General features: G+C 56.2%; 9 protein-coding genes across 9 annotated transcripts; 6 read left to right on the top strand and 3 right to left on the bottom strand.

Moving 5' to 3' along the window:
- Nucleotides 1–744: 744 nt before the first annotated feature.
- On the top strand, nucleotides 745–2,388 carry L226DRAFT_570225 (uncharacterized protein; the record flags this gene model as incomplete). Its single annotated transcript, XM_067684411.1, has 2 exons — nucleotides 745–1,238; nucleotides 1,296–2,388. The coding sequence occupies 2 exons, from the start codon at nucleotides 745–747 to the stop codon at nucleotides 2,386–2,388; spliced, it is 1,587 nt and encodes a 528-aa protein (XP_067536581.1).
- Nucleotides 2,389–3,639: 1,251 nt separating this feature from the next.
- Nucleotides 3,640–5,931, top strand: L226DRAFT_522437 (uncharacterized protein; the record flags this gene model as incomplete). Its single annotated transcript, XM_067678760.1, has 11 exons — nucleotides 3,640–3,815; nucleotides 3,880–4,048; nucleotides 4,105–4,160; nucleotides 4,225–4,500; nucleotides 4,556–4,624; nucleotides 4,660–4,721; nucleotides 4,778–4,860; nucleotides 4,914–5,070; nucleotides 5,150–5,484; nucleotides 5,543–5,632; nucleotides 5,686–5,931. The coding sequence occupies 11 exons, from the start codon at nucleotides 3,640–3,642 to the stop codon at nucleotides 5,929–5,931; spliced, it is 1,719 nt and encodes a 572-aa protein (XP_067536580.1).
- A 279-nt stretch (nucleotides 5,932–6,210) lies between these two features.
- L226DRAFT_612264 (uncharacterized protein) lies at nucleotides 6,211–10,450 on the top strand. Its single transcript, XM_067686371.1, has 4 exons — nucleotides 6,211–6,524; nucleotides 6,596–6,646; nucleotides 6,700–9,128; nucleotides 9,186–10,450. The coding sequence occupies exons 1-4, from the start codon at nucleotides 6,353–6,355 to the stop codon at nucleotides 10,218–10,220; spliced, it is 3,687 nt and encodes a 1,228-aa protein (XP_067536579.1). The 5' UTR covers nucleotides 6,211–6,352; the 3' UTR covers nucleotides 10,221–10,450.
- L226DRAFT_559838 (uncharacterized protein) lies at nucleotides 10,359–12,175 on the bottom strand. Its single transcript, XM_067683326.1, has 3 exons — nucleotides 11,677–12,175; nucleotides 11,218–11,624; nucleotides 10,359–11,153 (listed from the first exon to the last, which is right to left on the bottom strand). The coding sequence occupies exons 1-3, from the start codon at nucleotides 11,719–11,721 to the stop codon at nucleotides 10,574–10,576; spliced, it is 1,032 nt and encodes a 343-aa protein (XP_067536578.1). The 5' UTR covers nucleotides 11,722–12,175; the 3' UTR covers nucleotides 10,359–10,573.
- A 1,225-nt stretch (nucleotides 12,176–13,400) lies between these two features.
- On the top strand, nucleotides 13,401–14,969 carry L226DRAFT_461486 (Aldo/keto reductase; the record flags this gene model as incomplete). Its single annotated transcript, XM_067675653.1, has 8 exons — nucleotides 13,401–13,712; nucleotides 13,775–13,921; nucleotides 13,976–14,053; nucleotides 14,105–14,255; nucleotides 14,312–14,401; nucleotides 14,468–14,575; nucleotides 14,638–14,813; nucleotides 14,883–14,969. 8 exons carry the CDS (start codon nucleotides 13,401–13,403, stop codon nucleotides 14,967–14,969), a joined length of 1,149 nt encoding a protein of 382 aa, XP_067536577.1.
- A 101-nt stretch (nucleotides 14,970–15,070) lies between these two features.
- Nucleotides 15,071–16,604, bottom strand: L226DRAFT_394565 (uncharacterized protein). Its single transcript, XM_067674516.1, has 3 exons — nucleotides 15,691–16,604; nucleotides 15,335–15,630; nucleotides 15,071–15,260 (listed from the first exon to the last, which is right to left on the bottom strand). Exons 1-3 carry the CDS (start codon nucleotides 16,462–16,464, stop codon nucleotides 15,173–15,175), a joined length of 1,158 nt encoding a protein of 385 aa, XP_067536576.1. The 5' UTR covers nucleotides 16,465–16,604; the 3' UTR covers nucleotides 15,071–15,172.
- A 1,078-nt stretch (nucleotides 16,605–17,682) lies between these two features.
- Nucleotides 17,683–18,294, top strand: L226DRAFT_394516 (uncharacterized protein). Its single transcript, XM_067674515.1, has 3 exons — nucleotides 17,683–18,049; nucleotides 18,099–18,167; nucleotides 18,223–18,294. The coding sequence occupies exons 1-2, from the start codon at nucleotides 17,785–17,787 to the stop codon at nucleotides 18,152–18,154; spliced, it is 321 nt and encodes a 106-aa protein (XP_067536575.1). The 5' UTR covers nucleotides 17,683–17,784; the 3' UTR covers nucleotides 18,155–18,167; nucleotides 18,223–18,294.
- Nucleotides 18,295–19,081: 787 nt separating this feature from the next.
- Nucleotides 19,082–20,214, top strand: L226DRAFT_534063 (uncharacterized protein). The gene is made up of 2 exons (XM_067680594.1): nucleotides 19,082–19,452; nucleotides 19,507–20,214. The coding sequence occupies exons 1-2, from the start codon at nucleotides 19,294–19,296 to the stop codon at nucleotides 19,987–19,989; spliced, it is 642 nt and encodes a 213-aa protein (XP_067536574.1). The 5' UTR covers nucleotides 19,082–19,293; the 3' UTR covers nucleotides 19,990–20,214.
- Nucleotides 20,215–20,458: 244 nt separating this feature from the next.
- On the bottom strand, nucleotides 20,459–21,984 carry L226DRAFT_394493 (uncharacterized protein). Its single transcript, XM_067674514.1, has 3 exons — nucleotides 21,123–21,984; nucleotides 20,772–21,067; nucleotides 20,459–20,703 (listed from the first exon to the last, which is right to left on the bottom strand). Exons 1-3 carry the CDS (start codon nucleotides 21,714–21,716, stop codon nucleotides 20,610–20,612), a joined length of 984 nt encoding a protein of 327 aa, XP_067536573.1. The 5' UTR covers nucleotides 21,717–21,984; the 3' UTR covers nucleotides 20,459–20,609.
- Between the last annotated feature and the right edge of the window lie 1,086 nt (nucleotides 21,985–23,070).

Below are 23,070 nucleotides of genomic sequence, written 5' to 3'. Positions count from 1 at the left end.
TGAACTTGGCCAGGTCGGAGCGCTGGCAGTGGTGACTTGGCAGTTTGCGGACCCCGGACTCCTCCATGCAGCAGAGACCCCGAACATCTGCCCATACATATACTGGCGCTTAGCCGTGGTCCACAACTTGCCGCTGCTCCCCTCTTCCTGAATCCTGAGTTTCTTCGTGTCTCATATGAGCCTTTCACCAAGATCAAGTCGTTGTCGCACACTACCTCAGCGCAAAGAGTACGTGTGGTCACCACTGGACCCCCTCAGGTATACGTTACGTTTGACACCACGACCTTGCCTCTCCACGTAGGTCGGTTAGTCTCACTTCCAGTCCTCCTCACGTATTCTGCTCCTCAGCGGGCGAGAGCTATACTACTTTCATTGGAGCTCTGCCATACTGTGGCTCTAGCACCAGATTGCGAGGCCGTACCCCCAAGTCGCCCGTTCATTCCAGCCTCGTGCCCGATTACCACGCCCACGGGGCTCATCAGATTGCTCCGGACTCACGCTCGCAAGTCGCGCCCCAGTTTTGGCTTCGGATGCACCGGGTTAATATCCAGGCCTCATTGCCTGCGCGTGTCCAGCCCGCACGTTCCGCAACACTGCAGAAGCATGTTCCCGGTGGACGGTAGGTCTTCAAATAGGTGAGCTATCGTTCCGATGGTCGACGATCCGTTCCACCATCTCGCGACACACTCCCAATCCCCCTCCCCTTCCTTTCCTCCCTTTCTCTTCTCCTCGCAATTCCTTACCATGGGTGCTGGCGACTCTCAGGTACCTCCCAGTCCCGCTGAGGTCCCCCCGCAGGAGCGCAATGCGTTGCCTCAGTACGGTTTCGGCCCCGACGTTGGCTTCGAGCAGCTGGTCGAGAGCAATCCCTTCCTCTTCCGTGTCCACACGCCCAAGGAGCCCTCCCCCTTCTACGACAACACCGAGCCGTACTTCGTCGGTCAGGCGTTCGCGGACAATGTCTCTGGTTCGGCGTTCCGAGCTTCGAGCGTCTCCCCTTATCGTGCTCCATCGACCTACACGTACCAGGACGTCTCGCACCACATGGACTGGACGACCAGGGCGACCTCTCCGTTCGTCTCGACGTCTTTCAGCTTCGCATGGGCCATCTGGGAGGCGACAAGACGGTACCACCATGGTATGAAACACTCGGTCGAGATCGCCGTCATTGACGCGAAGGCTTTGTCTGGACGGGCCGTGACCGCTGTCGAGCTCCTGCGACAAGGCGCACCGAAGGAGTAAGCATTTGCTAACCTGATTCAGTCTTACGTCTGTCGCTGACGTCGTACGACTAGCCGTCACGCTGACCACTGGAAGTGGTACCGATACGCCATGGAGGCACAGGACGTCCTCATCTGGGGCTACATCCCTGGCTCAGCGGTCCTCGCATCGATGCCCCTCACCCACATCCTCTCCAAGCTCCCCTCATACTTCCTCAATCCCGATCCGTCGAACCTCAAAGACACCCCGATAAGCCGCGTAGGTTGGGACTATGAACGGAAGAAGTACAGCTATCGCGTCTTCTGCCAGGAAATGTCCGAGCGGTTCCTGCGCATGCCTGTCGATCGTCGGATGCGCGATACGTCTGCTGGTGCAGTACGGCTTGCGATCGCGATGCTTCGTCCGTGGTTCCACCGAATGGCGACGGACGACTTCACCACGGCGACCGTGTCGGCGTGCGAGCTTGCTCTGAGCATCGCCCGGTGGCCCGGTCTCTGGTGGGTTCGCGAGCACCCCGAAATCAAGGACCTGATCAGGTGCCTGGTCCACATCGTGGGCGAGGAGGCGCGCGAGGCACGACGCACACAGGCGCTTGCGGACGCGACACGCATGCAGGACATCGCAGGGAGCTTGGAACACCTGACTCGCACGCTGCACACACGAGGCGACCTGCGCCCCCGGTCGTGCTCCATCGCCTCCGTGTCGTCGACCGCGTCCTGCGTCGACGAGGACGAGACGAAAGTAGACCGCGAGCTCGCCTTCCACCTCAAGACCTCGGAGCCGGCAACGGAACGCAAGACGGTCCGTGTCTTCACCCCTCCCACACCCCTCCCGACTCCACCGCGTCGATCCATTTCCGAGGTGCACGAGGCTCAGGTTGACGCCACGGAAAAGGCTAAGGCCGACAGCCCCAGCGTCACCTCCGAGGAGAATGACCAGGCGGCGAAGGCGAGGCCAGAAGCGCGTCCGAGCGATACGCCGTCCGAGTCCCCGATCGTCTCCGCTGCCCGCAGGCTGCTCGGTCCCAACCTCGCAGAGGGCGAGTCCTCGATAGAGTACTACACACGCACGGCGTCGGCGCTGCTCACAGGCTTCTTCCTCGGTACCTTCATCACACTCTGCGTGCTGTCCCCGCGCCATAGGGAGATTGCGAACCATTTCACGTGAGGAGCGCAGGCTGGTCTTGCGTCTTCCGCGCTCTTCTTCCGAGAGCTTCTATCTATTCCGAATCCGCGTTCTTCGTCCTCCGTCCCTTCCCTTCGAACTTCGACCCCTCCCACACATCTCAGTCTTCTCACCCCTCATCGTCATCGGCTCGGCATCCCAACACTTCGTTGTACATCGCTATTTGGTATTTGTGGCCCGTGAGCTTGCGCTGCTAGCAGCAGTGCGAGCCCAGATGCAGGCTCGACGGGCACGTAAGTTATTCCTTTCGCATCTTCTAGATTCCACATCCACCCTGTTGTTGTAGCATTACGCTCGGAAGACGCACCCGGTCGTTGCGTCCACATGTAACATTACCCACAACCTATGCCACCTATGCAATAATATGCCACTCCTTTCATCTCGTCTCTCATGTAGTTGGAATACACGTCGTTGGCGACAAGGTCGAGGAGGCATTGGCAACTTCGCAAGGGGCAGACTTGCCGCTTGCGTGGGCGTTGTGATAGGCGCTCAAGGAAGTCCGGGCAGTGCCGCTGCGCCTTCAACTTGTCGATCACTGCCTCCTCTACCTTTCCTCCTTCCTCTTCATACAACATAGTTTTCCAGGTCGTCGCGAACATGCAAGGCGTACAGCAGGCGGTTGAGTATTGTGCTCGTCTTGACCTTGCATGTTACTGCTCCATATTGCTCTGAGCCTCGCCACGTCAACGTCTTGCCAAGGCTGCGCCGCCGGGGATCCACGGTTTCATGGACAGACGGGTCGCGTATAATGTTGATGCATCAGTGCGATGACCACAAGCATGTTTTCGCTATGCAGGCAGCAGGGCCGCAGGATAGGTGCGGGCAAGCATGCTGTGCTGACGCAGCAGGGATATCATGATCCACGGAGGCTACGCATCGTCGGGCCGTAGCCTGTAGGCGGCTGCTGCACGGCCTGTACCATTGTATTCGGGCGGACATGGGTCGCTTATGTTGTCCTAGACTACGGCTTGACCCCGCAGAAGGCCGGAGGACGAATTTGATACATCCGCGGTTCGCTAGGGGTTTCAGGCGTCGACATATATTCCGAACCCGCCTGAAGGGGGTCGCCCTCTCACCTTTCTTCTTATCTCCTCTCCTCCGGGATCTTTCTTCGAACATTGGTGGTTTTGAGGGTTCTGATCTGTTGCACGTCCGCAGCTTTGGTCGCCTTTTTCGCCTATAACCACCCTCCTTTTTAATACCTTCGACTTTCTGAGCCCGACGACCACGACGATGGCTACTGGCGGCAGGAATACGGGTTGGAAGCACCAGCTTGGGGCTCTTATTGGGCTGTACCTCCAGAACTCTACGGCGAATGTCTCGCCCGTACAGAGGAAGGTTGGTGACATTGTCTGGGGCAGCTGTGCGGATAACAGCACCCTTCCCGGAGCTGAGTGCGGCTACGCGATGTGAGTGCCAGTGACCCATTCAGAACCACTCGGACAGTCTCTGACCACTCAATGCTCGTTGTAGCGTGCCGTTGGACTATTTCAACTCGACGGCAGGCGTTGCCAAGATCGCGCTTGGACGATACAACGCCACGACTAGCCCTCGCAAAGGCAGTGTCTTCGTCAACCCGGGCGGTCCCGGTGGGACCGGTGTCTCTCTTGCGACCGGCTCTGGCTCGTTCCTTCAGCAAGTTGTAAGTAGGGACCTGTGCGGGATTTGGAAGTCACTAGCTAACGGTACTCTGTGCAGATCGGAGAGGAGTACGACATCATTGGGTTCGACCCTCGAGGCATCGGCCAAACCGAGTACGTATGGTGTATCAATTTGTAGAGTGCCAAGACAGTTGCTCATTATGATTTTCTTATGTAGGCCTGCTACGCGGTGCTTTCCGAGCCCCGAGGCGCGTACAGCGTTCATCGCAAACACCGTGCTCGACCGCGGATATGATGTCAGCCCCAACTTGACTGACCCGGCGAACCGCTACCACCTCATTCAGACGCAGCGCGATGCTGATGCACTCTACAAGACGCAGTTCGCGATCTGTGGGCAGACGATGGGCGATCAGCTCCGGTACATGGGCACGAGCACTGTTAGTCGTGATATCGACTTCATGACCACGCTACTCGATGGCAAGGATGCATTAATGTGCGTATTTGGATCCGTGTGCGTGTTTCCCGGGTGGCTGACTTCGAGCCACCAGTAACTTTTACGGTCTCTCGTACGGCACGGTCATTGGCCAGTACCTTGCAAATATGTACGCCGCCGGTTTGTATGTGAAAAATGTGGCGCTGACTGTGGAGCTAGGTTCCCTGAACGGATCGGACGTGTCGCCATTGACGGTGTTGTGGATGCCGATGCCTGGGCCAGTGCGTACTGTGCGCAATAAGATTACGCATGACATGACTGACATTCATGGCATCAGATAAACCGGCGTATACCTGGTACAGGACTTGGCTCAGCTCGACGGAGGGTGCTTACAAACTGTTCTTCGAGGATTGCGCCAAGGTTCGTGTTACAGCCATCTGGCTCGTGCATGCCTCTGCTCACATCCTTCGCAGGCTGGCCCGTCTGAATGCGCTCTCGCAAAGTCGAGGAACGACTCCGCGACCGACATCTACAACCGCGTAGAGGACTTCGTCAACAAGCTCTATGACGAACCCCTCCCGGCTCCTAATGCAACCATCCCGGGCATCCTAACCAATGGTCGTGCGCGTCGTAAGTGCTTTCCGTCACCTCTATCGGACCGCTGAGACTAACCAACCCAACATAGTATTCTGGATTGGCGCTCTTGTAGTCCCGCAAAATTGGCAGAGCACCGCTCAAGCATTCGCGGCGGCCATGGCTGGTGATGCATCTGCCGTCCTGGATGCTGTCAACGAGAAGGAGCTGGTCGACATGGAACGTTCCGCTGTCTCCTGTAACGACAACAAGCCCTTTGCCCCTCCCAAGCCCGAGGACGTGATCGACGAGGCGCTGTTCGTCCAACAGAACGTTACTCGGTTCGGCCTCACGATCACGATCTCGGAGCCTGACAGTGGGTGCCAGTTCTGGCCCGTCACTCCCCCGGAGCGCTTCCTTGGCCCGTGGAACAGCACTACCAAGAACCCGATCCTCATCATCAGTAATACGGTAAGTCCTCCATTTATCCTGTCTGTCATGCACTTTCAGACTGAGCCCGGAACGACAGAATGACCCCGCGACGCCTATCTCGAGCGGCGAGATTGTCCACAAGGCGCTCGGCAACTCCTCCGCTCTGCTGGTTTTGGACGCCCCGGGGGTGAGTATCTCTCGCTTGTGATGTAAGCATCTGACTGACCTGACTTCTTACAGCACACTTCTCTCGCTCTACCTTCGACGTGCATTGCGCTGAACGCCCGCGCCTTCTTCGCCAACGGCACCTTGCCCGTGGAGGGTACGGTCTGCCAGCCCAACAGCGGGCCGTTCCCAGAGGCGGAGACCGCAAATATTACCGGTCTGGCGGCCATCGGGAGCTCGAAGGCGCTTGTATCTTCTGATGACAAGCTCCTCGCGAGTCTGCGCCATATCTCTTCGCATATTTTCAAGTTTGGGGCATGAAGAGCTTCGTGCTCGGATGTACCGCTACCACCAGTGGACATTGTTGTCGTATGGGACCGTGAACGGACACTTGTCAATAGCTTGTGCTGCCTACTATCAATTACAATAATTCTATATAGGTTCAACACTCTGACTGCAGTACAAATACACCGAGACTCGGAGCGCAACTTGAGTTTTTGGAAGAGGGATGCCATCAAAAGCGTGGGTAGCGGACTTACAACAACATGAACAATGCCGAGGTCCGAATCGAGCGTTCTTCTTGTTCTGCACCCCCATCGCGCCATGTGTCCGATAATCCAAACGCGTATCCTGCTTTCTTTCTTGTGAAAGACTCCTGTGATGGTCGCGATGTGTATGAAACTTCATCAAGCGTGTCAGCTTCCGGCCAAATCCGGTACCCACGTCTTCTTCCGCTACCACCATGTCCCGCCCGGTTTATTGGCCTGCCGAATGTTTCTTCGAGCCTATAGGGAACACCTCTGCTCTGTGTCTGACAAGAGACCTACCTCCTGACGTCGATGCAGACATACTTCTGCTCAACTGCAACGATTGCAGAAACGTCCTGTTCACGGTGTTCTGCGAGCACTCGAAGGGTGAGTACTGGAGTGATCGAGTGCTTCTTCGAAAGAGTGTGTCTGCTTGTGGGATGCTTACATCACTAAAGCACAGAGAAAACTAGACTTCACCTGTTCTGATGTCGATTCAGCCATCATAGGTATGGTTACTATGATTGTGTGATGCCAACGATGAAAGCTGACTTCATCGCAGCAAGATCGCTCATCCTGCTCACAATGGCGATAGATGGCACATCATGCGACACCATATGGAACATCTTCTACCACATCTACTTAGATGAGGAGTCCTTATCGACCTTGGTGGATCGCTGCCACAAACTTGTGGTTCTCACTCAGACCCTCGATCAGTGGCACAACTCTGCTTACGGCGCATGCATAAGGTTCGGGTCTACGTCCACGTTATCGGAGGTAAATCGCATGCTCTCCTTGTACGCGGACTCGGTCCACATCAGCACGCCGAAGTCTGCTGCCGAGTCGGATGGCCCCGCGAAAGAATCGGCCAGGGACTGGGCTATGAAAAACCTTCATGCCTACAGTCATTCTTCAGCCCGATCCGCGGGACCGATGCACAAACAGGCTGAGCGCGTTTTCAAGGAGCACTTCGATCTGTACTGCAAGACGGGAATGACGTTCACGGACGAAGCCAGTCGAGCATCTGCCGTACACGAGAACCCTACCTTCTATCACTCGAGGGATGGACCCGGTTCGGTCGTGCATGTATGCACCGACCCCCTCGCCCCTTTCCATACGGCTCCTGTCTTCGGCGACGCAGACAGTGACAGCGTCTCCATCGCTGACGTCGTCGGCGCCGCGCGTCGGGAGTTCAGCAATTGGTGCCGGGTATTTCGCGCTGCTGCAGCCAAGAGCGGAGGGCTTCTAGTCGTAAGGTTCCTCCTCGGAGATCCACTCGCCATCGCGCATATGTTCGAACATTTCGACCGGTGGAAGACACGTACCTACCCCGTGTTTGCCAATCCCTGGAGCGCTCATGTTCTCGAGCTCAGTGCTGAAGAGTATGAGCGGGGGAACGCGCCAGCTACCTTCAACGTTATCGACACCTCCACTCTCTGGGACACCATGGGCATGTACAACATCCTTCCCTCCCTCTCACCTATCCTGTCGACCTCCCCGCAGACCTACAGCGTCCTCTACACCGAGTCGTTCGTCCGTTGGCACGACAACCCCAAGACAGGTCTTGCCGGATATCGCTTCGAGCTCTTCTCTGAGACGGCCCTTTGGATAGACTTGTGCCCAGTGGACTTTTACGCAGGCTTCTCCTCTAGATATAACCCAGAGGAGCGCTTCCCAGGCGACTTCATATCGTTCACTCGCCGACACGATGTTCTGGCCTGGAAGCGACCATGCTCCGGCGACCCCATCGCACACAGCTACCCTACACCGCAGCTTACATTTCGGGACCCTGCACAGCTCGTTCCGCTCTTGCACGAAACCTACTACAAGCTCTTCGGGCACGCGGAGTGGACGCACCATCTCATGGCTGGTATGGACATATGGCACCGCGGATTCGAGCACAGCCACTACTACTACTGCACAAGGGAGTCATTCGTCTATCTGCTGAAGCGCGTGAGGGAACGTTTCCGCTTCGCGCCCAACGAATGGATCGCGGTGATGGAGTCGCTTCTCGAGCGGAATCTTCGCAGGACAGAAGAGCCGCTGGGATCGAACGAACATTTGTGCGATAGGGAGTTCCGCGTGCAGCTGTTCCGACATGGCATATACACTTCCCCAGGCATGGACAACATCGCCAAGCCTGCCACTGGCCGGCTCTCTCTGTGGTCCGAAGTCTCTTCGCTCGTGCGCGTCTACCTCATCGTTCCACGAGCCGAGGTGGGCCTCACCTTCGGTGCTACCGTGATGCGTTACGGCACGTCCGCGTTGACAGTCTCTGTGAAGGGGAACGGCAAGCACGGCTGGTACCAGTGCCTGCATACCGTCTTCGGCTCTGTAGTTGATTGCGGGACCGACGCTGTACCTGACGTGCGCATCGACGAAGATCACCTGGGAATGCGCGGGAAGTCAGACCTTGTGGTCTCATTCGTTGTGGATACCGCTGCGCTTTGTGGTGGCGAAGGCACAGCCAAACAAGCGGACGTCGAGATCGAGCTGTTCATCTTCGCTTCCCTGGAAGAGCGCGTAGTGACGTCCCCCCGTCATCCTGTCCACCGAATCACCGTCTTCCAGACGACACTTGAAGATAGAAAATCGGTCTTCGTCGCTCCCGAACCATTCCTGCCGTCGTTCCACTACAGCACAGATCCGCACATACCGCCAAGTTCTCAATTGGATTTGTCGTCATCGCTACCTATGCCAATTGGGAAACAAGGCATCGTGGAGGCATACCGCATCCTCGACTACGCATCTGACTTTGAGACTACTCGCTTCCGAATTAGCCTTGCAGTTCATGATCCACATATCGCGCAGCTTCTTCGTGATCATGGAACGGACCTTCTCAAGATCGAGCTAGTATCGACTTGTACCACCCGTCTTACTCTAGCCGAGGCTGGCCTAGTACAGGACGTCATATACCCGCTACCGGTGTTGCGCCTCAAGTTATTAACCTTGGATCTGCAGGTATCAGCTTCTAACGAGGTCACTATTGAGGTATGCACTGGGTCACAATCTCTCGACTATGTCCCGTACTCACACAAATGGGATCAGCTTACCGCTCAATTGGCATCCCAGTCGATCGAGGTGGAGGGTTATCAGCTCTACGCGACATCAGTCATCCTCAAGGGCGACACCATTTGCCCCTGGGATATTCATCACGTTAATCTTGATCGAATGCCCGTTGTCAACCTCCATACACCAAAGCTGGAGGGATGGCTCATGGAGCACGTATGGAAGCAGATGTCTACCATGGAGAGCATGATAAGGGCGAGCGGCATGCAATACGCCCCGCACGGTTTGATGGTCTGGCGATTGCCCAAAGACTCGCTCTTCTGCACGCTATGCCGGCCCTTCACTGGCTCTGGGGTGCACAATGAGCTCGGGAAGGCTTTTCGTGTCATCCGCCTTGATGACACAACGGCGCCGAACAACCATCCCGGTCCCGGGGACACCATCCTCTTCATGAGCGGCCTGCGCTACGACCTCACGTCACACACCGTTGTCGCGGATGCCTACGTGCTTACCATCGCTCCGCCGCTCACGCAGTCTATCCTCGCCCCACTCGAGAAGAAGCACGCGATCGGATCCTCTCTCTTGTACGGAGAGGAGATGCGGATGTGGAAGCAGCTCCTCCCCGCGATGGCCGAGCGCTGTCGCTCATGGTCGCATGGTCCGAACTGCGAGTACAAGGCTACCGGACGTATCCCTCTCGAGACGCAGATGCACGTGGGTGACCCACTCTGCAGCTGCGGTCGCGGGAAGGACGTGGAGGGCCTGCGCCGGGTCAAAGCATGGGCTCCGTTCGCGCCGCACGTCACCCGGATTGCGATATCTCCGCTGTTCCCAGTGTGGTATCTGGAGCCCCTGATGATGAAGTTCCTCCGCCGAGCGGGAGGCATGACATCGGACTGGACATTCAAGCAGCTGACGCAGAAGCCTCCGCACTGCGTCGTCTGCCAGCGGGCCAAGTATGAGCTCAAGAAGTGTGCGCGTTGCAGGAAGGTAACGTACTGTTCGGAGAGGTGCCAACGGGAGGACTGGCCGAGGCACAAGAAGGATTGCAGAGGATTGATCAAGCAGGGATAGTTTTCGGCAGAACCGGGAGACAAGCTGTGTATCCGGTGAACCTTCTCTTCATTGAAGGCAAGTCATACTAAGATCCGGGTGACGATAGCTACGGTGGTTTCTATAGTGTTGCCGCTCCCTCTGAGAATCGGACTTCGGTAGTTGCGCATGTCAATTGTGTGGACTTGGTATACATGCTCGAGTTCGTCGCTTGGCGACAACAGTGATAATAATACAACACTGGTGGAACGAAGTAATCGATAGCAAGGGACAACTGCTGAGAGGAGGGGGCGTAGACGAAATGAGACAGTGCACTGCACGAGAACGAAAGGAAGTTGGGAGACAAACGAGGCGCGGAAAGGAGAGCGGGGGGGTCAATGCATCAGATAACCCTTCGTCTTCTTCCCATGCTTCTCCGCGCACCGCCGGATATGGCGCACGCACGCCGACTCGCGCCACTCATTCTGCAGGCCACACAGCGGGCACCGGTACGCGACCTTGATGTGCACGTTCAGCAGGTGCCTGCCGACGCTCTCGATCGTCATCGCGCCCCCAGAGCCCTTCCGCGCGACGTGCCCGTGTTTGTGCTCGTCATCGCTCGCGCACGACTTGCAGCCCGGGATAGGGAGCGGGCATCGCGCCTTGCACGATCCCGTGACGAGGCCGCCGCAGTTGGGCGTGAGGCAGAGCGCGTCGTGGTGGACGCGCTTGAAGTGGCCGCGCCAGGCGGAGTCCTTCGCGTCGAGCTCGACGCCGCATCCAGGCATCGGGCAGCGAGGGTGGGTGGCAGACTGGACGCGGATGGGCGCGAGGGAGTCGGGAAGAGGGTTATAGGCGACGCGCGCGGTTGCTGGGCGCTTCGTGGGACGGCGGGGAGCGTACTCGGAGCAGTCGGAGGACGTATCGTCCTCGTAGTCGGAGTCGTCGGCCTTGCGCTTAGACGTCCGTGCACTCCTATAGTGAGTGATATGAGCCCATTAGTTAGTCGTTCACAGTCAAGGAAGGACGACCGACTGACCTGGTGGGCGTATCCCCGTGCACGGCAGAAGGCTGACTGGTGGAAGACGAGACAGGCGAGCTCGCGCTCTCAGAAGAGCCATAGCTGTCGCAACCCTCCACCTGAGACTGGAACCACGTCTCCACCATGTTGCAGAGGGCAGCTGGCGAGATGCATGGCTGATCGACCTGAGGCATGGAGGTGGCAGGATTCATCGAGTAGTGGTTGGTAGGAGGATAGAACGCGGGAGCAGGTGGATAAGCCTCGTTGGCGAAGTTCACACGCTGGTACGAGTCGATGCAGAACTGATCCTGGTTCAGCCCGTCCAGGAAGAGAGTGTCATAGTCGGCAAACGCGTCGTAGTCGAAGAACGTGGACGGAGCATCCTGAGTGAAGTCCTGCATGAGGGGTGCATCGGTGAACCTGGCCACATGTTAGCCAAAGTCGAGTGGCAGAGTATGTGGCCCATGCTTACCCGGTAGCGTCGTAGAATGTCTCGGAGTTTAAGGGCATGCAGAAGGCCATGGTGTGGTGGGCGTCTGTGTGGCTAGGTGGCTACGGGGAGGGGGATGTGTGGTGTCGGTGGACAGGTGCGGGCGAGGAGATCCAAGCGGGGGATGTTTCGACGGGGTCGAATGAAGAGCTCAAAGCTCGCCGTGGCCCACATTTTTAAATGCCTCTGGTCGACAAAGCTGCCACTCGGCGGCGGCGTCTGCAAAGCGTCGGGCGTGCTAGTGATCATGCCGGCAAAGCGACGCTTTCCTTTTAGAGATGCCGGCAAAGCGAAGGGGGGGTCTAGCGTGTGGTTGCGCTTTTCTTCAAGCCCCGACATAAGGCTGGCAAAGCGACGGGCGGCGATTTATTGCGATAGCGCTTTGCAGACGCCCGAGTCGCTTTGCAGACGCCGGGGGAAGCTGCGCCTCGAGGACACGCGTTCTCCTCGCCCATTTCCTTGGTTCATCCGGGACCTAGATGGAATATCTGGAGGCAGCCTGGGCAACATGTCAGCACGTCTTGGTGGAGATCCGTAGAGAGGAAGGCTCACAATTCGGACGACACGGTGTACAGGGCAAAGCGGCCGTTTCCGAATTTTCGCACCCCGCCATCCAGGTGTTCGGGTTGGGAATCGTCTTCATACCCATTTAATCTGCGTCCGTAGAAGAGAAGAAGAGGAGAGTTATATGGCGAGCACTAGAAGTGTTAATCAGTGACATGGGCATGCTGAGTGTGGTTGGAGAGCACTTGCCAGTGTGCTTTGAGTATGTACGCAGTCGGCAACGGCCGATTAGTGTCGCACGCTTCCTACCGCGCGCTTCGCCTTGAACGCCGTCATGAAGTTCGACAACCTCTTCTCCGTATGAATATCTAACTTATCGCCATTTGCTGCCTGATATTCTACGTGACTTTGAGCCCTCATCGCCTTGTAGCGCCAGCATCGTAATGGGGGCTTACCATGAGGGTTTTATGTGTGGCGTACCACGAGTGCGCAACTACGTTTCCCACGTTGATTGTGCGCTGAATCCAAGAGTAATCTAACAGGCTAACACACTGCACGGCTCGTAGTGTTGATTGGAAACGTGAGTTTGTCAACATAGGCATGTCATACTTATGCTAATACTGTTTCTAAATGGGGCAAGGCAGAATACAGCCCAACTTCCGGGCAGCTAGCCAGACTCAATCTGCCCGGAGACACAGACCGCGTGAACGCACCTCTTCGCTCATCGAACTCCCCATGCGCATGTATCTTCGTACATGACCTTCATTTGCTACCAGCATTCTTATTCCTCACGGCCTACATCGGTACCGCGTTGGCATGGAATGACTCGACCGGCAAGTTCTTCTTCACTTGCCCCCAATGCGTGTTGACAGAAATTCGTCAGCAATGGGGGAACTAAGCGGCTCGGAGGGGGCAATGCACGGTCGGAAATTACATGATCACCGCTCGGAGATGGTATGTCCCTCCAGAGTGTCCCTCCTGTTCGTCCGTGACGGCCGTTCGGAGAACACGAGTCAGTCTTCAGACTGGCTACGGGGGCGAGGTTCACGACGATGAGCTCAGGGGAGCGTCTCGGAGGCAAGTAGGTGCGCTCGAGGTCGAGCAGAGATGGGTATAAGTACGCTGCCGTGTACTGGCAACGTTTGTTGCACAACTCACTGCTGCTCGTAGAGCCACACTTGCCTCGCAACACAACCTCACAGACAGAATGTCGTCCGCTTGGAGCCCCGCACCTCCACCTCCGACCAAGCTGGGTTACTACCGCCAGCTCTCTCACTCCGCGGGCGTGCACGTCTCGCCTCTATGTCTCGGTGCGATGAACATCGGCGACAAGTGGGCACAGTTCGGGATGGGCGCGATGAACAAGGAGACGAGCTTCAAGCTGCTCGACGCGTACTACGACGCTGGCGGCAACTTCATCGATACTGCCAGCAACTACCAGGACGAGTCGTCTGAGCAATTCATCGGAGAGTGGATGGAGGAGCGCGGGATTCGTGACCAGATGGTCATCGCTACCAAGGTGAGTTTCTTGGCTCCGGCACCGTCTCCGGGGACGCGCTGACGCCTGCGTCGCGTCTTCAGTATACAACGCATTACAAGCGCGGGCGGGACGATATTGCACAGAAGGCGAACTATGTAGGGAACAACATCAAGTCGATGCACATCTCGGTCGAGGAGTCGCTCAAGAAGCTCCGCACCAGCTACATTGACATCTTCTACGTCCACTGGGTGAGCACGCGTTTTCTAACACAGTCGTCTCATGTCACTCATGGTGTATCTTAGTGGGACTGGGACACGAGCATCGAGGAGATCATGCACGGCCTCCATGCTCTCCACCTTGCCCGCAAGGTCCTGTACCTGGTATGTGCCACGAACGTCGCGAAGCCAGCGATGCATTGACTCCGCGGACAGGGTATCTCGGACACGCCTGCGTGGATCGTCTCGAAAACCAACCAGTATGCCCGCGACCATGCACTCACTCCGTTCTCGATCTATCAGGGTGCTTGGAGCATCCTCCAGCGCGACTTCGAGCGTGATATCATCCCGATGGCACGGGCGGAAGGTGCGTTATCACCTAAACGAATATGCTGTTAGCCCGTTGCTGACGCGTCCGTCCAGGTATGGCGCTCGCGCCATGGAACGTGTTGGCCGGTGGTAAGATCCGCACGGACGAGGAAGAAGAGCGCCGTCGCCAGACAGGCGAAAGAGGTGAATTGATGTTCAGGGCATCCCTGGTTCCATGCTGCGCACGAGGCTGACGCATGGTTTGTCAAGGTCGCACGACGGACACGCCGATCTGGGAACGAAATGAGCACGAACGCAAAGTCTGCAAGGCGCTCGAGGAAGTCGCGAAGCAGGTCGGAGCGCAGAGCATCCAAGCTGGTAAGCCACACACCTAAGTACCATGTATGCATTGTCCGAGACTCACCATAGCGCTCTCGCAGTCGCCATCGCATACGTGATGCAGAAGACTACGCACGTGTTCCCGATCGTTGGCGGACGCAAGGTCGAGCAGCTCCAAGCGAACCTCCAGGCGCTGGACATCAAGCTCTCCGCGGAGCAGGTCAAGTACCTCGAGGACGCGTCGCCGTTCGTGAAAGGCTTCCCGCACGACTTTTGCGTGAGTGCTGTCGGTGCTCAGGCTTATCGTGGAGACATGAAGGCTGACATTGTTTGTGCACACACACAGGGAGACGGCTCGGACTACATCTGGCTCATGAAGAACGCGGCGAACTTCGTGCGCTGGCCGCGGGCTGCGCCCATCGGCCTCAACTGAAGATTCTCCCGCCTGCGACCTATATAACTGTACGACTACGAGATACGCAATACATTCTTCACCTCCTTTAAACTCATTTGGGATGAGGCACGAACTTAAATACGCAAGTTCACTGTCAACGCCAACGCCACCTTTGACTCATCATGCCCAAATGCTGTGACGGACCGCCCTATCGACCCGAGAGGATGGCAACGAACTACTCCTCACTCGACACCATCCCAAAAGCTTCGACGAGTGAATCGCCCATAACGATACCGGCGGCGCATTTGTAATGGGAGAAGTTCTGAGTCCCTACACATGAACATGAGATGTCATGTCAGAAGCCAGATGGAGGCAGCAGTTCAGGGCGCACTTGAATCACGTACATATGAATATCCTGGTCATGATACTCGATGAAATGAGGCTCTGGGCCGTTTGCAGGGCGGAACTCGGTCCATGTCGAGCCGCCCACTTGGTGGTATAGGAGCTCGCAGCACTCGAGGAGTGGAAGGTCCTGCAATATGCCAATGATAGACGGGCCGATCTCGTCTCTGAACTTGGCCAACCAGGATTGGAGGGTGGGTACGAAGTTGCAGTAGGGCCCGTGGTCGCCGTGCAGGTCAAGGTTGAGGCGGACCGTTCGGAGGGAACGGGCTGCCACCAACAGCTTCGCGATGTGCTCCTACGTCGTTGGCAGGCGTTAGATAAAATGACGTGGTGATTCCGAGGAATGCATACTCACGTAGTCCACGTATTCCTCCCTGTCGGCGCGATAGCGGTGAAGTTGCAGATGCTCGAGACGCGGGAAGGCACGGGAAATGTAGCTCAGCAGCTCATCGTCCGCGAATCCGGGATCTACGAGATACACGAGCTCAAGGCTAGTTAGCCGAGGCATGTTCATTCGGCGGAGAATCGACAGGCATTCTGCATGTGTCAGGATCGGTGCGGGGGATCCCGTGCTCTGGCTGTCCTCATATGCGAGGTTACCATAGTAGCGCGGCCAGTCGCGGAGAGATAGCTGGTGCAGATCTGTGACATCCACCGAGAAGATGTCGTCGTCGGGATCGGGATATGCGACGGTGAGAGATCGTAAACGGATACTGGCAGGTTGGAAGAGGTCACCGGGGAGTCGATGGCCAAGTATGGGTGCCCGGCGATGTACGGTATTCCGGAGCTGGTGTACTGTCATGAACAGGTTTCGCAGTCGAGGCACCTTGGAGAAGAAGAGGGGAAAGGCTTCCATTTGCGCAACGTCCACGTACGAGCCATGGAAAGACAAGCTATGTAGCTTCGACCAGGAGCGCTCCGACATAGACAGGACAGGGGTGGCTTCCATGGGGAGAGTGAGTTGTTCTGCCGTTTCGTGCAATCGTGGCACGAGAGCGGACAGAGAGCTCGCCTCACTCGAGAGCGCCGCCTCGAGTTCGGCCTGAGGATCAGATCTTAATGCTCTCCACATCAAATCCTTCCGCCACAGTGGCGTGGTGAACGAGAAGCTGGAAAGAGATATGGGCATGTTGACGATCTCCTCCGCTGGATACGCTTCCGCAGGTATGCGTTGAAATATTGTGTCGAAAGATAATGACCTGATGCCGGGATGGGTCAGACACCCTTTGACAACCGGCCATGGGATGCGCTCTGCACAGACGAATGCAATCGCAGAGAGGGCAGGTAGGTCTTCCAAGATTGTCTGAAACTGCTGAAGAGCACTAGTGCTATCTGGAAGAAATCGATACCTGATGCGTCTTTTGAGGTGGCTGAATAGTTGGGTGCAGTGTCACTGGCTAGCGAAATACATTACCTTACGTAGGGACGTATCGCTTCAGGGAATCTTTGGCCACGAAGCCGACAGTTCTGGAACAGGACAGGAGCCGCGGATTGACGAAGGGTGTGACAAGATGAGGCAAGAGCAACAAGGGATGGCTTGTCGTCCTGCAGCTCCAGTAATATCAGACGCATAACGTCTGCATTGAGAGTGTCTAAACTGTGCCAGAAGATTTAGATATCGGCCACGCTACAGGAGTGGGGGCACCTACCTGGGCTTTGATCGGCTAGCCGCCTGAGAGTCAGAACTTGAAGGGTGGCGCAGTGTATATTCACGGTCTACAGCACCACGGCAAGCCACAGTAGTAAGGAGTGCACCGAGTGTCGTGCTTGCAGGAAACATGCTGTAGCTTGTCCATGTTTCGTCCCAAGAGGGGCCTGAGGGCAAAGAACAAGGTTATTGTGCTTAGTCAGCGAGGGTTGCTAGCCGCCGAACATGGTGCCTTCTCTTCCCGGGCCTGGTCTGTCTCTGACAATCTCCGTCCTTATTTCAAGTTGCGATCTCACAGCCAGGTCAACACACGTACGTAGCACTGGGTACCAATGATGGATCGCGACTTCAGTGTCTCGCTTGATGTGTCATACCGTCTTGCTCAGGCTCTAACCTATCACATGGCCCAGAACACTCGACCAACGCACCGACAACCACATGGTTATCCGTAGTCCATCCCACCAAGTGTAACCACATAGGAAGTGCCCAGTCCGACCCGCCCATTTTCTCGTTCCCGACGTCCCGTACGCCTCTTATGTCCCGCGATCCATGCAGATCTCGTGAGCACCCGCACGATGTCATATCTATCAGGCGCATCTCATATTACCTGACCTGCAATGTGTGGAGGACATGCGCTACTAATTCGACTACTACCCCAGGCTCTTGTAGTCAACATATCACCCGTACCGCACCGTAGATGCTAGCAACCCGACAAGCAAGGCGCCAGCCACGAGGTACAAAAGCCAGCGATGCATATGCAGTGAGGGTCCCTCTAGCGTTACTCGCACTCCCAGGATCGCCATGAAGAGTTTCTTGGCTCCTAACGCCGTCGCATTCATCTCTTGCACCGCAGCCCGCAACTTGACCGTGGTCAATAAATGTGCGTTTACGATTTGGTACATCTCTGCCTGTACTTGTCAAGTTGACGAAGTACGTTCTGACTATGATCTTACAGGCATGCTGTATGTTGCGATTGAGTTCGTAGTTGGGCGCCGCGCTCACTCCTCTTCAAATAGGACTTCACAGACCCGGCCAGCAGCTCTTCTCGCTCTGACTACCCTACTGGGTATGTCTACCCGAAGTTCTACGATATCTTGATACTTACGCCATGACAGCTGGGTTCAAGAATCCCACCAAAGCGTGTCGTTCTCTGTCCCTGACAGCTGGATAGGTGGTCGATTTGGGTGAGCTCAACTCAGTCAAATCGAGATCGTACGACCTGACCACTCCTCTGCTCAGGCGCGTCGTGACTGCCACTTCAGCGTTAACCCCAGCCCTAACTCCTGCCTCGACGGCGGCTGCGATGGTGGTCTCGAGTGTACTGGTACCGTACGTCTTCTCTCTATTCCCTGCTAAAGTGGACTCTGAGTGCTAACGAGTCACTATCGTTCAGGCCCTGCCGAGCTCAAGGGTCCCTTCGACGCCACCGGCTCTCCCGTAGGCTGCAAGAGCGCATGCGATGCCAGGCTCGGCGACCCCGTCAACAACCCGAACTGCTGCACGGGTACACACGGCACCCCGGCGTCGCGTACTACTCCTACTTCAGTGCGTCCGAGCTCCTCTCTGAGCGTCCTTGCCTTCCATGATGCTGACGACGTGTTCCACCGGCAGAGGGCAACTGCCCGAACTCGTACGTCTTCGCGCGTACGACAACTCTGGCGGTGCTCCGCAGTGAGTTTGCACCGCTAGCCAGAAGGCGGACTATACCCTCACGTTCTGCCCATGGTTGAACCGTCTTCTCTTCTCTTCCGTCGGCCTCCTGATTCGCGCGATCGAGCCTCGGGAGGCACTTCATAGTGTGTAGAATAAGCAAGCATTGTATACGTCCATGTATCATCTTGAGATACTATTCATACCTCCGACTGACTATAATCGGTGTTGGCAATTGTGCTCTGGCGTCTTTAAGGCGCATATAGCACTTGAGAAAATGAGCCTGCGCCCCCTGCGCCGCGGGAGGAGAGAGCGATGGCTCACCGAAGGGTTACCGTCAGCGAGACTCGTTGCCGCTTGCAACCCCGAAGGCCGTCATTCGCGGTCACGTGCTATCGCGCTGGCATCAAAAGGAGCTGCAACGTGAACGGCCGCATCTGGTTGGTCTTGAGTCTTGACAACCGACCACTACGATCCCACCTGCAGTTCCTCTGCTTTCTCCCTGCCTGTGTCGCAATGAAACGTCACTCCCTCGTAAGTCCTGCAGAGCGGACTCCAACCTCTTCTGCTGCGCGTCCCATACGCCAGACCAATCAACCTCAAGGATCGCAGACGCGTTCCGACAAACCTGCGCCACTCTGTCTGCTGGACCAGCACTTGATGGGCCTCGTTCCAGGCTGGAAGCCAGCAGACGAGACCCGCATCAATAGACTGTTGGCATACTTTGGCGCCGACACTCCGGAGAAGCGAGAGACCTATCTGAAGGGATTCAATGCGGCGTCGGCAGAGGTCATCCAGCGGGGTTTCCATGTAGTTGGGGTAAGTGATGCTTGCTCTGTCATTATTTCCACTGTATCGAACGTCGTGCCGCAGGCGAAACCAAAGCAGGACGACCAGAACGTCTACAACCTCCGCATCCCCAACTCCGATCTCGCCATCCGTATGTGGGAAGGCGGCATGGGTCCGTATGGCCAGTTTTGCGTCGACTTCTACGATGTCAAACGCAAGGTATCTGTCAACCTCCCCCCGGGTCACTCCTTGCATCCCGCAACTGTCTCCGCGCCCGCCAGCTTTGCGCACTATGGCTTTGCGTCTCCTGTCCGGCACACGACAATGTATCCCCCGCCTGGGTTCCCCATGGCAATGAACGCGCCCGGCTTCCAGATGGCGGGGCAGCTCCGGTCGTGGGAGCGGAACATGGGGATGCGCGAGATACCGGACGGGGAGGAAAAGTGGATGATCCCGCAGGGCGCGTATATCACGCTGAAGCGTGACGGACATCCGGACGTCGTGTTCCAAATTCCCACTTTGCAGCCCGCCTTTGTTGCGCTGCAGCCGCAGCTAGGACCGCTCTAATCTTCTGCTGCCGCGAGTCCTGTTGTCGACGACGTATTTGCACTTTGGCTATCTTACATGGTCGCGTTTTGTACCTGCGGAATATGTACAATAGCTATGATACGATCCGCGGAGAGCCCACGAACGACATGCGTGATAGCACCGCAGTGCACACGCTCGGAGGCCTACTGCAGTGCGGCCACCAGACAGCTCGGTGGTGAACTTCGTGCGCTGGCCGCGGGCCGCACCGATTGGCCTCAACTGAAGGGTCTCTTGCTGCGGTCGATACACATGTACGATTGCGATATATACTGAGTGTGCGAGCGAATTCGAGTTGCATCTGGCTGCAGCTTCGTCTGCATTGGTAGAGAGCGTCATTTTTGCTGCATATGTATCACGCGCCTCTCGATGTTCTCAAATTTTGAAATTTGATGGGTTGACATTGAACAATAATTGAATATTTGCTTGCCCGGAAAACTATTGAACAAACGGGCTAGAATAGACACAAAGGGGAATTGGGACGAACAACGACTCAATGTTTGGTGGTAACGAACGGGAGCATTGGCAGGCGGCGAGGACGGCCAGTCCTGGTGCACTACAGCAACTGGAGCCCTCGAGAGGATGGAGAGGACGACAACAAATCATCTCTCACTTGGCCTCATTCCAAATGCCTCGACGGACACTCGCCCAACGCCATATCGGCGGCGCAATCGTATTGGAAGAAGCTCAGAGTCCCTACATAGGAATGTGAGATGTCGTGTAAGGGGCTGGACGAAGGCAGTAGTTCAAGACGAATCACGTACAGATGCACATCCTGGTCATGATACTCGATGAAATGAGGCTCTGGGCCGTGTGCAGGGCGGAACTCGGTCCATGTCGAGCCGCCCAATTGGTGGTATAGAAGTTCGCAGCACCCGAGGAGTGGGAGTTCCTGCAATATGCCGATAATTGATGGGCCGATCTCATCTCTGAACTTGGCCAGCCAGGATTGACGGGTGGGTACGAAGTTGCAGTAGGGCCCGTGGTCACCGTGCAGGTTAAGATTGAGGCGAACCGTTCGGAGGGAACAGGCTGCCACCAACAGCTTTGCGATGTGCTCCTGCGTCGTTGGCAGGCGTTAGAAAAATGAGATGGTGATTCGAATGCATACATACGTAGTCCACGTTTTCCTCCTTGTCGGCGCGATAGCGGTGAAGTTGCAGATGCTCGAGACGCGGGAAGGCACGGGAAATGTAGCTCAGCAGCTCATCGTCCACGACTCCAGGATTTACGAGATACACGAGCTCGAGGCTAGTTAGCCGAGGCACGTTCATTCGGCGGAGAATCGACAGGCATTCTGCATGTGTCAGGATCGGTGCGGGGGATCCCGTGATCTGTCTGTCCACATATGTGAGGTTACCGTAGTAGCGTGGCCAGTCGCGGAGCGATAGCTGGTGCAAATCTGTGGCATCCACGGAGAAGATATCGTCATCAGGATCGGGGTATGCGATGGTGAGAGATCGTAAACGGATACTGGCAGGCTGGAAGGGGTCATCGGGGGGTCGATAGCCAAGTATGGGTGCCCGACGATATGCGGTCTTCGGGAGCTGGCGTACTGTCATGAACAAACTTCGCAGTCGAGGCCCCTTGGAGAGGAAGAGGGGAAAGGCTTTCATCTGCGCAACGTCCACGTACTCGCCATGGAAAGACAAGCTATGCAGTTTCAACCAAGAGCGTTCCGACATGGAAAGGACCGGAGTGGCTTCCATGGGGAGAGTGAGTTGTTCTACCGTTTCGTTCAATCGTGGCACCACAGCGGACAGGAAGCTCGCCTCACTCGAGAGCGCCGCCTCGAGTTCGGCCTAAGGGTCAGACCTTAATGCTCTCCACATCAAGTCCTTCTGCCACAGCGGTGTGGTGAACGAGAAGCTGGAAAGACGTATGGGCATGCTGTCGATCTCATCCGTTGAATACGGTTCCGCAGGTACGCGTTGATATGTTGTGTCGAAAGATAATGACCTGATACCGGAATGGGTCAGACAGCCTTTGGCAACCGTCCATGGGATACGCTCTGCGGAGACGAACGCGATTTCAGAGAGGGCGGGTAGATCTTCCAAGATGTTCTTGAACTGCTGAAGAGCAGTATTCCTATCTGTAGGAAAACAGTACCTGATACGTCTTGAGGTGGCTGAATTAGATGGGTGCAGTGTCAGTACATGGAGAAGGGCGTTACATTACGTAGGGACGTATCGCTTCAGAGAATCTTTCCCCACGTAACCAACAATCCTAGAACATGACAGGAGCCGCGGACTGACGAAGGGTGTGACAACATGAGGCAAGAGCAATAAGCGATGACTTGTCTCCCAGCAGCTCCAGCACAATCAGACGCATAACGTCTGCATTGAGAGTGTCAAAACTGTGCGAGAGAATTCAGATATCCGGTACGCCACACTCCGGGAGTGGGGACACTGCCTACCTGGGTTTTGGTCTTGTCAGCCCGCCGCGTCACGGCGCACGGCGCCGTGGCTTTCGGTACGAACAATAGTAGCAAGAAGTGTACTGAGTGTACTGCTTGCAGGAAACATGCTGTAGGCTTGTCGATGTTCCAATGCAGAGGAGCTGAGCGCGTTCAACCGCAACTCAGTGAACAACAACGACTGTGCTTAGTCAGCAAAGCGTTGCGGGCTCTAGCGTCTGTTTACCTCGGTCCTTGCCAAGTTCAAACGACGCATCCGCTTTTATGCGAGTGTTCGTACCAACAAGGTTGCCAGTTCTGCCGATATCCAAGGAAACCAAATTATAACTTGGAAAGGTACGCACGCGTGTTGTTCTCAAGTTCGTTTCCGCTTTGATGACCTACCAGTTGAACCAGAAGGACGCCCTACTAGAAAGTACTTGTATATAGACGAAGCGGAGAAACCATCACCGACGACAACCTAGGTCTTAGAAGCTGTGATAACATGCTTTGCTTGCTGCTGCATATCGTTGGTCTGACTTCGTGCAGAATTTCCCTAGAACCGCTAGTCCCTTCGTCCAGTTCCCCGTGCAGCGAGTCGTACGAAAGGACAAGCCAATCGTGGGTCCATGGGATCTTCACAGTCTCCCTAACTTTCCTCCGGCACA

Source organism: Lentinus tigrinus, assembly GCF_003813185.1.
Source record: "Lentinus tigrinus ALCF2SS1-7 unplaced genomic scaffold L226scaffold_9, whole genome shotgun sequence".
NCBI classification, from domain to species: Eukaryota; Fungi; Basidiomycota; class Agaricomycetes; order Polyporales; family Polyporaceae; genus Lentinus; species Lentinus tigrinus.
The sequence above is the reverse complement of the archived record's forward strand: the minus strand, read 5'-3'. Positions and strand labels throughout refer to the sequence as shown.